At 39.2% G+C, this 16660-nt stretch overlaps 2 protein-coding genes across 2 annotated transcripts in view; one reads left to right on the forward strand and one right to left on the reverse strand.

Annotated features, from left to right (window-relative positions):
- Window positions 1-235, reverse strand: part of LOC144973318 (sorting nexin-29-like) — a 31447-nt gene extending 31212 nt beyond the window's left edge. Inside the window, exon 1 of the mRNA XM_078915604.1 lies at window positions 42-235. Within this exon, the coding sequence (XP_078771730.1) occupies window positions 42-54 (13 nt within the window). The 5' untranslated portion in view covers window positions 55-235. The remainder of the gene's footprint in view (window positions 1-41) is intronic.
- Window positions 213-15944, forward strand: LOC144973319 (large ribosomal subunit protein uL16-like). Its single transcript, XM_078915606.1, has 6 exons — window positions 213-306; window positions 440-469; window positions 10685-10743; window positions 11973-12219; window positions 13801-13963; window positions 15743-15944. The coding sequence occupies exons 2-6, from the start codon at window positions 447-449 to the stop codon at window positions 15899-15901; spliced, it is 651 nt and encodes a 216-aa protein (XP_078771732.1). The 5' UTR covers window positions 213-306; window positions 440-446; the 3' UTR covers window positions 15902-15944.
- Window positions 15945-16660: the final 716 nt, after the last annotated feature.

Below are 16660 nucleotides of genomic sequence, written 5' to 3' on the forward strand. Positions count from 1 at the left end.
AGTGTCAGTCAGTCAGTGACAATAAATAAAGATTCATTTACCAATTTCATTCATGATTAGACATAGACTTTTGCTGATCAATTAGTCCGCGCCTGGATCCTTCATTACACGTGAAATCACAGTATTCAAACTTAAAAAGTATTTGTATATTTATTCCCAACAAAGCCTCAGACAGAAAATAAGAAACCAAAATAAAGGATTCAACACCCCTCAAGAGGGAGTAACTCTTAACCACAAACAAAACACATGATTTCCACTTCCTCTAAAGAATTCTCTCCCTTTTACGGTCGGATACCAAAACAACCCGTAAGCTTGCTTTCGTGTAAAATATATCGACAAACATCTTAAATTTAAATTAGTCATTAAATAAGTTTTACATGTAATTTATCACCTTTATAAAATGTCTTTTGTATTTTGATTATAATATTTTTGTCCACAGATTCAAGATGGGTCGGCGACCAGCTAGATGGTAAGTGTTATTTGCTGCTCTCCCCTTCAACCCCGTCGTGTTACCAAAAACGTAATAAATTGGTGCCTGTTAAAGTTTTAACATCGTAATATTAAACGCTTTTCTTAATATTAGAGAGTTATATACATTTTTATATAAAGTTTGCTCTAATCGAATGTGTTTTACGAGTGATGTAGCGTGACGCCGAAGTCGGTATTTTATTACGACACGGACACGATGACGGGAGATAATATGAATATGTGCTCCGGCTCAAAGTCAAAGTTAGAAGTGTGTAGACCAACAAGTGGGTTGTTGTTGGCCTTCACACCCACCCCTCAATCTCGAGTGTCTTGTAAGATTTACCGATATTCTCATGTTATTATGATGGTTTGTTGCGTAGCGTCAGCGTCAATTAATCAAAGTCAAAGCCAGTTCCTCATTTACAAGCCTGACTTACTATGAAGTATGACAATGACTCAGCAAATGACAAATGGCCTGCAACTGCAGTAAGCCTTAAGCTCCCCGTGCAAGGGAAACAGTAGGCATTTAGAACTAACCGTAACAAAGGACCGCTCTATTTCTCCGAACGCTCAGGAAAATAAACGTGAACTTTTAAAAATTTTATTTCACTGTTTCTCCGAATGGTCGGCTAGCCTCTAGACTCCAGTAGCTGATGGGTTATGGATGCAAGGTAAATGCTCAGAGTAGGCAGTTGAGTAGACAGGGAATTCTCACGAATCATCAAGCTAGTAGCGATTTGTAGTCATACTGATACTGTTGACAATCAAAGACGGATTTTATCAAAAAGTTGTGCGTTCACTTTTGCACTTCGCGCTGCACTATTAGAGAGAGAACAGAAGTAGACCTAAATAGCAAAGCCAATGTCTCAAAGTCAAGACGGGAACAGAGGTTGGAGGGCAGGATAGCACAAACTCTAGATAGAAGTTGGAATAAAAGACAGCGCCCAAGCACTAGCAAAAGAAAACCCCAAAAAATGCATACACATTCATCATTCACACATACACTCTCGCATTATATAACCAAAAAAATCTTGAGAACAGAAACCGTTCGGAGGAATAGATATCAAGTTTATTTTCCTGAACATTCAGAGAAATAGTCACTTCTTAATCATAATTTCTTGATGCAGCAGCCTGTCAAAAAATGTTATATAATGGAAAGGGCAATTCTAGGCACTTTGATCAAATTTTCAAACTCAAAATATCTTGATTTGACTCAGTCAGGGGGGGTGGGACTTGAAAAAACGGTTCCAGTTATTATATTTTTCTACTGAAATTTTTTGTCAATTTTACAGAAAGAATCTGTGATCTCACCGCTGTCTCAAAACCAGTATCTCGCGGCGATCGGGAAATTTTGAGTCTTGCAGTCAACATGGCCCACTTATTGTTTTCAGTAATTTTGTTTCAATTAAAAACATAAATGGCAAGAGTTAGATATCATTTTAAAGGTCAGAAAAAAGGATTTTTTTTTCATATAAATCATTTTCATGTATGAAAAGTATGGAAAAAATTAAGGATAAATGAAAATAGAAAAAAAATATGAAGTTTTTGTCCTAAAAAGTGGGGTTGGTGGCGGGAAAAATAAAATAATGAGCGAGTGTATCAATTAATTGTCTATCGATGTAAGAGGTATAATTAAAATGTATCCATAATTTTAAAAGTTCATATACTTCAAAAATTTATAAATTTTTATTACATAAGCTTTCTGAGAAATACAATCAGGAATTAAGAATGAAATACACCGTTAGAAAGATTGTTTTGTGCCCTTTATAATACCAAAATTAGTCACATAGGTTCACAAATAACGCCATGGTGACCACCACAGTAAAGGGTCAAAAATAAAGTTCCAAGAAACGAGTTTCGCGAAGATAGAGAAGCGGAATAGTCTTCTGAGGAAGCTGCGGGATCGACTTGGGGCGCTAGCCAAGCGCTCCTGAGAACATCCGCCCTGGCACTATGCTATTCCACCGCATAGTATTGCGCTCAAGTGTGGGGTAGAAGCAGAAACGTGAGAAGGTGGATGTAAAACTTCGCAAGTCGATGCACATAGTGTCGGGAACGCTAGCAACAACCCCTAGAGAATGGGGCCCGTGATGGCAGCGATCCAGCCCCCGATGTCCGAGGGAGACCATTACGGGAAACTGGCTGAGTAAGATCAAAGAGAGAGGGAATGGGGATACCCCTCTCATGCGCATAATGAACGGTGCCCCGTTTCGAGCCGAAATAAGTCCGGCAACCCTTGTACGCAGAATCCCTGACTACGGACAGAGCTGCACATACGAGATGGAAGTCGGTTTGGACGAATTCAATCCCTCGTGGGGGCGGGGACCTACACTCCTCTAAGCTTGGTGAGAAGTTGCCAGGCTTTGATACCAGTAAGAGGAGACACTGGGTAGCTGCGAATCGGCTTCGGTCGAGGAGCTGCTAACGGCCGGTGCGTTACATCAGTGGGGTCTAACTTCCTGTCCTTTATGTCCACGCTGTGGGCAAGAACCCGAAACGGCAGAGCATCTAGTCGAAAGTGTGTTGTGACGATGCTACCGGCGGTTCGCGACGGTGCACGAATGCGGACCGGACTTTGCTGATTGGGTCGATCGTCATAACATAATAGTGTGAACCATAAGAAGCTGCTGCCGCCTTACAGTGCGCCTATCGCCGGCCACTGGACTGTAGTTATCAAAGTGCCTAGCAATTCATTAGATGTTTACAAAATGTAAATTTGAGAATGATATAAAATGATATATAAAAAGTTTTAGAATGACATTTTTGACAGTGTGCCCAACATTGATTTCAATCACATTGATAGAAGGCTTGATCTCTGCTCTTTAAAATGATACCAGAACTGTTCAGATGCTGCAAAAAATGAATGCAACAGAGATTATGTGAAATTGTGTTTTTTCAAATTTTAACCCGAACTAGCACTTCACTTTTCCAATGGCTAACCTGTCTATAGGCTGGAATCTGACTACCTAATGATAGACTCCTTTTTAAAATTTTTCGTAATTTTACTAATTTTAGACAAATTTCATGGCCATATACGAAATTTTATGGAAAATTATGAATTTTTAATTCTTAGTAATACAGTAGAACATGAAAGTAACGTACTCGGAAATAGCGAGTTAAATCTAAATCCTCGTTTTTTTTCTCTTATTTGAGTCGATAAAACTAGCATGAAAGTAGCTAGTATGAAAAAGTAGTCAACTCGGAAATAATGAGCATTTCCTGCCTCAGCCTAGGACTTCGAACGAAATAAAGCAAAACAACAGACAAGGGCGATTTAAATATTTTTAGCCAAGGTCTGGCTTCTTTTCTTATTTTTCGTTACGAGTAATATTACATAGTAGCCTAGTCTGTAGTGGTACATAGTAGGCGAAACAAATTTGGGTTGGGTGTGTGTTGGGGATGGGGGTCAATTATTCACCCAATGTGGTGCCACGTCACGCGTGAGGTAAGAACTGGCAGCAGTGATATCTATATATGAATTCCTAGACTGGCAGTCATCATGCCTCACTTCGCAGCATCGGTCAGCGAGAGCGGGGAGCGTGGAACCATCATTTCAGTGGGTCAGTGATTGAGTGATGCGCTTGCTTACCTCATCAAACATTCCAAGTGCATACAAACATTCGCACACACAGACACGAAATCTTGGTAGAAATGGAAGGGGTGGGTTTTAGTTTTAGGGGTGGATCAACTTGAACCCGTGGCCATCATTACGTAGTTAACAAAGGCCGTGTTCAACCCCGCCCCCACCCCACTTTATCCACACAGTCATTTGCACGCACGCGCGACACACACACACACAATCCTCTATTACCGATTATTTTAAACCCAGTCCGTGTCACTAGATCAAATCAGTGTGAAGAGAGAGAGAGAGACTGTTTGAATTTAATATAATATGCATACTTCTATGTTCTTGTTTTTTCTAGTCATGATTTTACTTGAAATAAAATAAAACAAATAAAAACCCCACAAAACAAAAAATCCAACAATCAACCAAGCATTCTGCCACTTCTGTGAAGAAATTGAAATAGGGGCGACAGCTTTTACTCGAATTGTACACTCAAGGGATGTAACCAGCAATATTATAACCTTTTCTTACACCGGCTGAGTGACCTTTCCTGGCAACTCGGAAATCAGGAGTGGACCTGTCAAACTCGTTATTTCCGAGTTCTACTGTACTTAGATAATTATAATGATAAGTACAACTATTACTACTATTACTACTACTACTGTAATAGTGATATTAATGATAAGAATAAGAAGTACAACTACTACTGTAATGATGATAATAGTAATAATTATATCATGGTTGTTCGTACACAATTTCAGAAATTACGAATTTCCTTGTCAAATTACTAAAAGTTGACATAAAAATTACTGAATTTGAAGTTTTCAATTTGGCAAGTCTGCAATAAGCACTTTATCATTTGCAACATTGTTGAAATAAGACCAAATAAATAATATAAAAACGTGTGCAGATGAAATTAATCTCGCAGCGCCATTTTCATTCCACATGAATGATGACGCATGCTATGTATTCAGAGTAAACTACTATATCTCAACTGATTTGATGTTTGGGTTTGTTTTGTTTTTTTACTGTTATTTACTTTACTTTCATCTTTTCATTTTTCTATGTGTATTGCGAATGTTTTCACATTCTCCGGTGTAACTATAAGTAAAAAAAGCTGAGTTTCAGAAAAGCGTATGTGTATAATCACTGTTCATTGTACTTTGGCATGTCTGTTATATTAATATAATCACAGTGGAAGCTAGGCGAGTTGTACTTGGCATGTCATACAAAAATTGAAATATAACTTGGCACATCCATTAATCTAATTCGTTTTTTTTTTAAACCAAAAAGTATGGTGGTTATTCACAAGTATTCCTTATAATGTAAATTTCACAGTTATTGGTTCATGGTTATCAGCCAGTGATGGAGAAAACAAATTTTTAAAGAAATTGTGTCATTAATGGAACCTATTGAAATGTTTATGAAACTAGTTTCAATAAATTATATGGTAACAGGTGTAGTTTTCAAAGTTATATGAGCAGTATATTGATTGATTAACTGGGACTTGTGCTGTGACTATGAGATTAAAGTAATAAAGGGTTCCTTTGTCCTTTCATATGATTATTAAACACGAAAGGTTAATTAACCATATGGAATTTGTGACACGCCTTCACGCGTGCTTGACAAACATACTTGGTTGTTAATAAACAGTATCGTGAATTAAATTGACCCCTCTCTGATCAATGTTGTTTTTATACTGCCAATATGGGTGACTAGTTATGTTATTTTCTCGATCGATCTATAAACGTTTCAGTATACATATAGTTTTCTGTGTTGGTTCTATTGATCTAGCGGAATAACAGTGGGTATTTTGCGAAATCACTTACCATCGATAGTAAAGCAGTGATGCCAAAACTCCGGTTTCACCGGAAAAAACTCCGGTCTGGAGCAAAAAATTCCGGGCTCCGGGCAACTTCCGTCAAATTCCGGTGAGGTCAATTTGTTCCAAGGATACCCCCCCCCCCCCTTCCAACCACCACATCATCATCATTACCACTAGTATTACAACCATCATCACCACCACTACTACTGCAACCACATCACATCATCATCACTACCACTACTACTACAACCACCACAACCACATCATCACTACCACTACTACTACAACCACCACCACATCATCACTATCACTACTACTACAACCACCACAACATCATCATCACTACCACTACTACTACTACTACAACCACCACCACCACCACCACATCATCACTACCACTAATACTACTACAACCACCACCACCACCACCACATCATCACTACCACTAATACTACTACAACCACCACCACATCATCATCACTACCACCACTACTACAACCACCACCACATCATCATCACTACCACCACTACTACAACCACCACCACATCATCATCACTACCACCACTGCTACAACCACCACCACAACATCATCATCACTACCACTAATACTACTACAACCACCACCACATCATCATCACTACCACCACTACTACAACCACCACCACATCATCATCACTACCACCACTACTACAACCACCATCACCACCACATCATCATCACTACCAATACTACTACAACTACTACCATCACCTCATCTTCATTACTACAACTACAACCACCACCACCACATCATCATCATCACTACCACTGCTACTACAACCACCACATCATCATCATCATCATCATCATCATTACTACTACTACTACTGCTAATGCTACTACTATACTACAACAACAACCACTACAATATCATCATCACTACCACTACTACTACAACCACCAGCACCACATCATCATCACGACCAGTACTACTACAACCACCACCACCACATTATCATCACTACCACTACTACTACAACCACCACTACAACATCATCACTACCACTACTACTACAACCACCACAACCACATCATCACTACCACTACTACTACAACCACCACCACCACATCATCACTACCACTACTACTACAACCACCACAACCACATCATCACTACCACTACTACAACAACCACCACCACATCATCACTACCACTACTACTACAACCACCACAACAACATCATCACTACTACTACAACCACCACCACCACATCATCACTACAACTAATACTACTACAACCACCACCACAACATCATCATCACTACACTAATACTACTACAACCACCACCACATCATCATCACTACCACTAATACTACAACCACCACCACATCATCATCACTACCACTAATACTACTACTACAACCACCACCACATCATCATCACTACCACCACTACTACAACCACCACCACATCATCATCACTACCACCACTACTACAACCACCATCACCACCACATCATCATCACTACCACCACTACTACAACCACCATCACCACCACATCATCATCACTACCAATACTACTACAACTACTACCATCACCTCATCTTCATCACTACCACTGCTACTACAACCACCACATCATCATCATCATCATCATCATCATTACTACTACTACTACTGCTAATGCTACTACTATACTACAACAACAACCACTACAATATCATCATCACTACCACTACTACTACAACCACCAGCACCACATCATCATCACGACCAGTACTACTACAACCACCACCACCACATTATCATCACTACCACTACTACTACAACCACCACTACAACATCATCACTACCACTACTACTACAACCACCACAACCACATCATCACTACCACTACTACTACAACCACCACCACCACATCATCACTACCACTACTACTACAACCACCACAACCACATCATCACTACCACTACTACAACAACCACCACCACATCATCACTACCACTACTACTACAACCACCACAACAACATCATCACTACTACTACAACCACCACCACCACATCATCACTACAACTAATACTACTACAACCACCACCACAACATCATCATCACTACACTAATACTACTACAACCACCACCACATCATCATCACTACCACCACTACTACAACCACCACCACATCATCATCACTACCACTAATACTACTACTACAACCACCACCACTCATCATCACTACCACCACTACTACAACCACCACCACATCATCATCACTACCACCACTACTACAACCACCATCACCACCACATCATCATCACTACCACCACTACTACAACCACCATCACCACCACATCATCATCACTACCAATACTACTACAACTACTACCATCACCTCATCTTCATTACTACAACTACAACCACCACCACCACATCATCATCATCACTACCACTGCTACTACAACCACCACATCATCATCATCATCATCATTACTACTACTACTACTGCTAATGCTACTACTATACTACAACAACAACCACTACAATATCATCATCACTACCACTACTACTACAACCACCAGCACCACATCATCATCACGACCAGTACTACTACAACCACCACCACCACATTATCATCACTACCACTACTACTACAACCACCACTACAACATCATCACTACCACTACTACTACAACCACCACAACCACATCATCACTACCACTACTACTACAACCACCACCACCACCACATCATCACTACCACTACTACTACAACCACCACAACCACATCATCACTACCACTACTACAACAACCACCACCACATCATCACTACCACTACTACTACAACCACCACAACAACATCATCACTACTACTACAACCACCACCACCACATCATCACTACAACTAATACTACTACAACCACCACCACAACATCATCATCACTACACTAATACTACTACAACCACCACCACATCATCATCACTACCACCACTACTACAACCACCACCACATCATCATCACTACCACTAATACTACTACTACAACCACCACCACATCATCATCACTACCACCACTACTACAACCACCACCACATCATCATCACTACCACCACTACTACAACCACCATCACCACCACATCATCATCACTACCACCACTACTACAACCACCATCACCACCACATCATCATCACTACCAATACTACTACAACTACTACCATCACCTCATCTTCATTACTACAACTACAACCACCACCACCACATCATCATCACTACCACTGCTACTACAACCACCACATCATCATCATCATCACTACTACTACTACTAATGCTACTACTATACTACAACAACAACCACTACAATATCATCATCACTACCACTACTACTACAACCACCAGCACCACATCATCATCACGACCAGTACTACTACAACCACCACCACCACATCATCATCACTACCACTACTACTACAACCACCACTACAACATCATCACTACCATTACTACTACAACCACCACAACCACATCATCACTACCACTACTACTACAACCACCACCACATCATCACTACCACTACTACTACAACCACCACAACCACATCATCACTACCACTACTACTACAACCACCACCACCACCACATCATCACTACCACTAATACTACTACAACCACCACCACAACATCATCATCACTACCACTAATACTACTACAACCACCACCACATCATCATCACTACCACCACTACAACAACCACCACCACATCATCATCACTACCAATACTACTACAACTACTACCATCACCTCATCTTCATCACTACCACCACTACTACAACAACAACCACTACAATATCATCATCACTACCACTACTACTACAACCACCAGCACCACATCATAATCACGACCAGTACTACTACAACCACCACCACCACATTATCATCACTACCACGACTACTACTACAACCCACATCATAATTACCATTACTACTACAACCACCACTACCACATCATCATCACTACCATTTGTACTACAACCACCACCACCACCACATCAACATCACTACCACCACTACTACAACCACCACCACATCATTATCATCACGACCACAACTACTACAACCACTATACCACCACCACATCATCACTACAACTACTACCTCAACCACCACCACCACCATATCATCATCACTACCACTACAACTACAACATCAGCCACTATCACATCTTCATCATCTCTACCACTATTACTACAACCACCAACACCACATCATCCTCACTACCACCAGTACTACAATCTCTACCGTTAGGTTTTGACGCTTTACTTCATTTGAAATAAGGAAACTTTGGGATTGTAATTTGCAATGTGTTTATGTATCATAATATACACTGTAATTCTAATCAGTTATCTATTTAGAACTATACAATATGTAAGCACAATGCCAAATATCGTTCCAATTCCTTTTTTTTTTTGTGAGCGGAAATTCCTCTTTCGGCGTTGAAATTCCTACGAGTGGTGGCTGAAACTCCTGTGAGCCAAATTTAAAGTTGGCATCTCTGGTAAAGCCTGTGTAGTTTCCTGTATTAACCAATCGCTGCCATTGTTTACATCATGATGACTGACAGAGAGGCATGGTTGTCTACGTGTCAGTTAGTAATGTCAATGATACAATTCCTGTGCAAAGATACCTGGTATTGAGGACGAAATATCATGCCTCTTGGGTTGTTTGGCACGGTTTTATTTCTTCTTGAAAGTTAAGTGTCGTTTAGGTTGGAGAGATATAGGGACAATATAGTCACATTCCATGTATTTTCAGCCTGTTAATGTGATTTATCTATTGATTTTTTTCTCCCCAGTTACCGTTATTGTAAAAACAAGCCCTACCCAAAATCACGTTTCTGCCGTGGTGTACCTGGTGAGTAATGTTATGAGGTTTAAAGTAGATGTTTATTGTCACGTGGATGATGGCGCTGGAGATTTAAAATATACATGCATGGGAGAGTGCTGACATGTAATTGTCTGAATTCGTGGTGGATCTGGGAAATGGTCATCATGTCGTCTGTCATATTTTGACATCTGTGCTCCTGGTAGGGGTTCCTGACCTTCCATTGTGACCTCCTTACCTCCCCCTATATCAGTTTTCCAACATGCTTTCTGTCTTTGTCTTGGGATGAGATTACTTGGTATTGTCCTGGCCGAATACCCCATCTGGGAGGGTAACACATGTATAGTTTGGGGAGATTGTGTTTTTTGTCTTGTAGGTCGTCTCTCTCTTCTGCGTTGTATTGTTTTTGTTTTATATATATGAATTCTAAACGTCTGATTTTGTTCCTCTTAGTGGGGACTTTGCTTACGTCAGGATGAGATATTTAGGTGGTCTCAAACTAAGTACACTGATAGTGTGTTCTTGGAATACACATCGGTTCCCTTTTGGAACTAATTCCCCTGTCTTACTCTATCTTGGGTGCTTCTTACTGGTGTGATTTGACCTAAATGTGTTGCAAGTGTCATAAATGCCTTAAACTAACACCTGTGCTCGGTTGCATGAATTTTGGTGACTCTTCTGTTTGGTTAAAATAAAATAAATTCCTAATAACTGGACTTTTCAGACTGAGATTCTGCTCAACCCTGGTTGTTCATGCATTAGGGGTTCCTGGCCAACAACAACGCTTAACATATAAGATGGGACATGACACCTGTTGGGCAATATTACATATATATTTTTTCAGATAAGAGACAATGCTGTTAACGGCTAGGTACTCATTCTACTTCTGAGTTCGGTAAGAGAATGTGAGTAAAGAGCCTTTTCCAAGGGCACAACTATGCATCGGGGGAGGGGGGGGGGGGGCTCGAACCCAGGACCTTCCGATCTGAAAGCGGGCGTCTACATCCGTATCAACACAAAGCTCAATTTGTCTTTTCCATTAGTCATTTTAAATTTCAGCATTTCCATCCAAACATATCCGAGAATTATGCTCCGGTTATTGCATCGTGTCGAAGAGGAATTCACATTGTAAACTTTTACACCAAAAATGTCCCATCTCCCATGACTCATTTTTCTGTAATTTTTGACTACTGAATCCCCCTTAATTGGGTTTGTTGTTCCGCAATGCTTTTGATGTTTTTTATTCTCTCCATTTTTAGATCCAAAGATTAGGATTTATGACTTGGGTCGCAAGAAGGCTAATGTTGATGACTTCCCTCTTTGTATCCATTTGCTGTCGGATGAATATGAACAGCTCTCCTCTGAAGCTCTGGAGGCTGGTCGTATCTGTGCCAACAAATACTTGGTTAAGCACTGTGGCAAAGATTCGTTCCATTTGAGAGTCCGGTTACATCCCTTCCACATCATTCGAATCAACAAAATGTTGTCATGTGCCGGTGCTGATAGGTATTTTATTTTACCTTTTCTTTCTCAAAGTGGAAAACAGTTTCTTAGAATAGTGATAGAGCAACATTTTATCAGATTTCTTTATTTTTTGTTGTGTTTATTATAGTTTTCCTCTGAAGATGGTTAATTTTCTTGATATGATGTCTAACTGTATTCAGGTCAATACAATTTCATATATTGATCAATGATTCATAGCTGCCAACCGTTCCGTTAAAAACGGAGTTGTTCCGTATTTGACTTCCTGAGTCTGTGAGTCCTTATTTTTAGTTCAAAAACCGTATTTTGTAATTTTTGACTAATTTATGGTGAACAAGGCATGCGAGCCTAATGAATTATTATTATTGATCTATTATTATTATTGGTGTCCAGTGATAGCATAATCTCCATTTGTATAGCTCTTTAATTTGAATTATGCCTCTATCAAATGATTTTCAACAATTAAAACAGTTCCATTCGTTTATATGACGCCTGTATTTTACCTAAAACCTTTCATAATGTATTGAAGATTTGCATAGAATATGGATGTTAGCCTCGATATACTTTGAATATTCTAAGGCAGTATTGATACTTTCACTATTTGTTACAAATATTATTTTAATTAAGAATAAAATTAAATCCAGATCTTTGATTGGAAGGTACTCAATCAGAAAATCAATTGCTTATATAGATTATACATGACAATGATTATTTCCTTTTATTAATTTATGAAATATATAAATTTAATCCCTTTAAAAAACATCTGATTTTAATTAATTTTTTTTTTCAAGCAATTTTTTGTAACGGTTTAGGTTCAAGAAAAATAAGTAAACTCCATTTTTAGGTGTTTATCTTGTCAAAGTAAAGAAGTAGGAATTCTCTAATATTTAGAGGTGCCTTTTACTATAACTACTATTATTGTGTACTACTTAAAGAGCATTATGTTGCATGAAAGAAAACATATATGCAATCGCCTATTTTTTATCTGAACTCACCTAATTTTTACCCCAAAACGCCCCCTCAAGTGATGTACCAGGTTGGCAGTTATGCATTTCTAACCATCCTAAGTTATTTCATTTATTTTACAATTGTGCTTCTTGTGTATTGGTCCTTATCAAAGTTGAGGCAGTTGAATTCTTTCTTTATATTGTCTGTTCTGAAATTTTGATCACATTGTGGAAAGTGTCATTTTAACGATTCAAATATGCTGGTACTAAACCCGATAATTTAGCAACATTTAGACTGGCCTCTGTTAACAATTAAACTTGTTAGTGTTAGTAATAGTAATTAAAAAGGCTGACTTTTATATGTTGCGATTCGATGAAGGGGGGGGGGGGGGGGCACACTTCGTCCTGTGTGTGTGTATATATATATATGGTCTTGATTTGATGTCATTATTGGTTGACAGTTCTGTTCAGTATATGCACATTTGTAACAGACCTGACCTTATACGCATCGGAAATAATGAATACTTTACTGTGTACTACTTGTATGTCAGGTTGACTGATAGCAGTATCAATAAAATCTTTTTTCTTTTTTTTTTTTCCTTCGGGTGTTGTTTTTTCAGTATTCTGCTGCATTTAACTTGTTCCCGTTTGTCCTCAGACTTCAGACCGGTATGAGGGGTGCTTATGGCAAACCTGCAGGGACTGTGTCTCGCGTCAACATTGGACAGCCAATTATGTCTGTCCGTGCCCGTGATCAGCACGAGCCCCAGATGATTGAAGCTCTACGTCGTGCTAAGTTCAAGTACCCAGGAAGGCAGAAGGTAGATATTGGTCTTAATTTCAACCATATAATTAAGTTCGTGCATGCCGATTTATTTTTACTTGCTTAATTAGTTTTCTAGAAATGTAGCTATGCAACAAACTGAATTTCCAATCATTGTGCACATTGTCTGAAATTACTTGTGGCCTTGAACTTTAAATCTCTCAGCACTAAGAGACGCATAGGCCTGTACATTTTCTTCCCATTTCATCTGGTCCTCTGCAAGGAGTGTCATTTGTTTTAGTTCCTTTCCTTTTCCACCATCCTGCGCCTTGTTTTAGGCCTTCCTTCTGGGTGGGGATCCTGACCTCCCATAGTGGGCAGGGAGGTACATGCTATGTCTTCTATCCCCCCATACCCGTTTTCCAATTGTTTCCTGTCATTGTCTTGGAATGAGATTACTTAGTTTTGTCCTGATCCTTGCCGGAGTTCCTTGGCTGGGAGGGAAACAGTCGAATGTATAGTTATAGTTTTGAGAGATGATATTTTTTTCTTGTAAATCATCTCTCTGTTATGCATTGTATTATGTTTAGTTTACATATTATATTATATGATTGGTAAACATTTGAGTGTATTCCTCTTAGTTGGGACCTGTGCTTGTGTCTGGATGAGACTTTTAGGTGATCTTAAACTAAGTACTTTGACGGTGTGCTCTTGGAATCTACATCTGTTCCCTATTTGAACCAGTTCCCCTTTGTCTCACCTTTTCTTTTTTGCTTTAATTGTAATTCTAGAACTTTTTACTATCCCATTTCCTTTTTACTGGCGCTGATATGACCTTAATGTGTTGCAAGCGCCGTAAAACCCTTAAAAACAATAAAAAACATAGGCCTTCCTTTCCCTCTGAAGTCAATCGCAATGCCACTGCAGAACCATTTTCTCCTGTCCTTGACATGCCCAATCCAATTCCATCTTTTCCTTATAACCTCTGCACCAGCTTTCCATATGCCTTTGCCAATCCCAAAATCCTCTCGTTCCTTGCATGTTGCCATTTTATTCTCAATATTCTTCTCAAGCATCTATTTTGGAATGCATCTAGTTTAATGGTGTACTTCCATCTCTCAAACCATATAGGAGTGAATACTCCACTTGCAAACCCTATCCTAGTCCTTACATCTGATGTACCTCCTCCATCTTTACTAACCTCAAATTTGGCAGTCTAGTTGGATAGACATGTGACAGGGTTTCAATCAGTGAACACTTGTTTTTATACATGCCTCTTATATTCTTTACTTTGCAGACTTGATTTTTTTTCATGGAAATTCACGATATTTGTTGTCATTCCCACTTCCTCTGATTACTTGTACCAGCTATTTTCCTTAATTTTTGTTGTATTTTATTATCCTGGAGAATTATCATTGACGACAGCAGTAACATCATCACTATCACCACCACCATTACCCTTCATTAAGTCCCACATTTGCCCAAAATAGTTCCATAATTTCGTCTCAGAAAAGTTGGCAGGTGTATGATGTACTATGTTATAGAGTTGATTTTTGTCAGAATTAAAATTTTCCTCTTCAGATTCCAGGTCTTTAACCGATGTGGGGGGGGGGGGAATTTAAAATACTGCTCAGACCTTGATGTGTTACCCTCTAATTCAAAAAGAAAGAGAAGGGGGGAAAAGGAGGATAACATATATCTAGTCTGAATAACAGTATTGTCGATTTCCCTCTATTTCAGAGTTTCAAGAAGGTCTCAAGATCTTAGTCATGATAGTTTATTTAACTTGTGTTTTGTTACCACACTTCATTTCTACCATTTGTTTTTGTTTACTCAGATTGTAACCTCCAAGAAATGGGGATTTACCAAGTGGAGGAGGGAGGATTACGAGCGTTTGCGCCAAGAGGGCATCCTTATTCCCGATGGCGTTAGTGTTCAATACAAGCCTGCCCATGGTCCCTTGTCTGCATGGATGGATAGGAAGAGGAGAATGTAATTTTATTCACAATGGATTTAGACAATAAAGGGGCTGTAAATTACTCTTTTGTTTGTTTGCATTTCTTAGTTTACACAGAGCTGCCTGCTTGAAATGTTGAAACGTCGTGGGGGGGGGGGGGGGACACTATAAATAGCTTCACAAATTATAATTTTTTCTCACTATGGTTCAAAAATGCTCCAAAGTCCTGGTTATAGGACCTAAGGAACTGAACGTTCCTTTTCAACAAGATTAACTCACTCAATCCTAGAGACTTTTGCTACATTTCAAAATTGTAACAAAAAATGTATTACAAATGAGCATGTACATAGATAAGTTTTATTCAACTATCATTAACATGCAAAAACTAAAAACATTAGCTTTGATAGTATGGCTATATTTTGTCTCAGAAAAATGTGATAAATAGGAATGGGGTAAAAGTAACCTGGGTAAACTACGGATATAGTCGGTGTTAGGGTTGAGTGAGTTAATTAGTTTTATGCCGCTCTGTGGCTGGAGCCAAAAACTCTACTCGTTTTTCACAGTCGTAGTGGTAGGCAGATCTGGTTTACATGTGTTTGATTTATCTGTAGGGTCTTGACACATTTCTGGGTGGTCTTTTGATTTTGAACCTCCATGGTGAGCAGGAAGCCCATCCCCATCACAATTACTGGGTGGGGATCCTGACCTCCCATATTGGGCAGGGAGGTACTTATTGTGTCTTCTATCTCCCTATATCGTTTTCCAACATGCTTTCTGTCTTTGTCTCGGAATGAGATT

The sequence above is a fragment of the Berghia stephanieae genome, chromosome 5 (assembly GCF_034508935.2).
Source record: "Berghia stephanieae isolate SIO BIC M18660-M18661 chromosome 5, UCSD_Bste_1.3, whole genome shotgun sequence".
Lineage (NCBI taxonomy): Eukaryota > Metazoa > Mollusca > Gastropoda > Nudibranchia > Aeolidiidae > Berghia > Berghia stephanieae.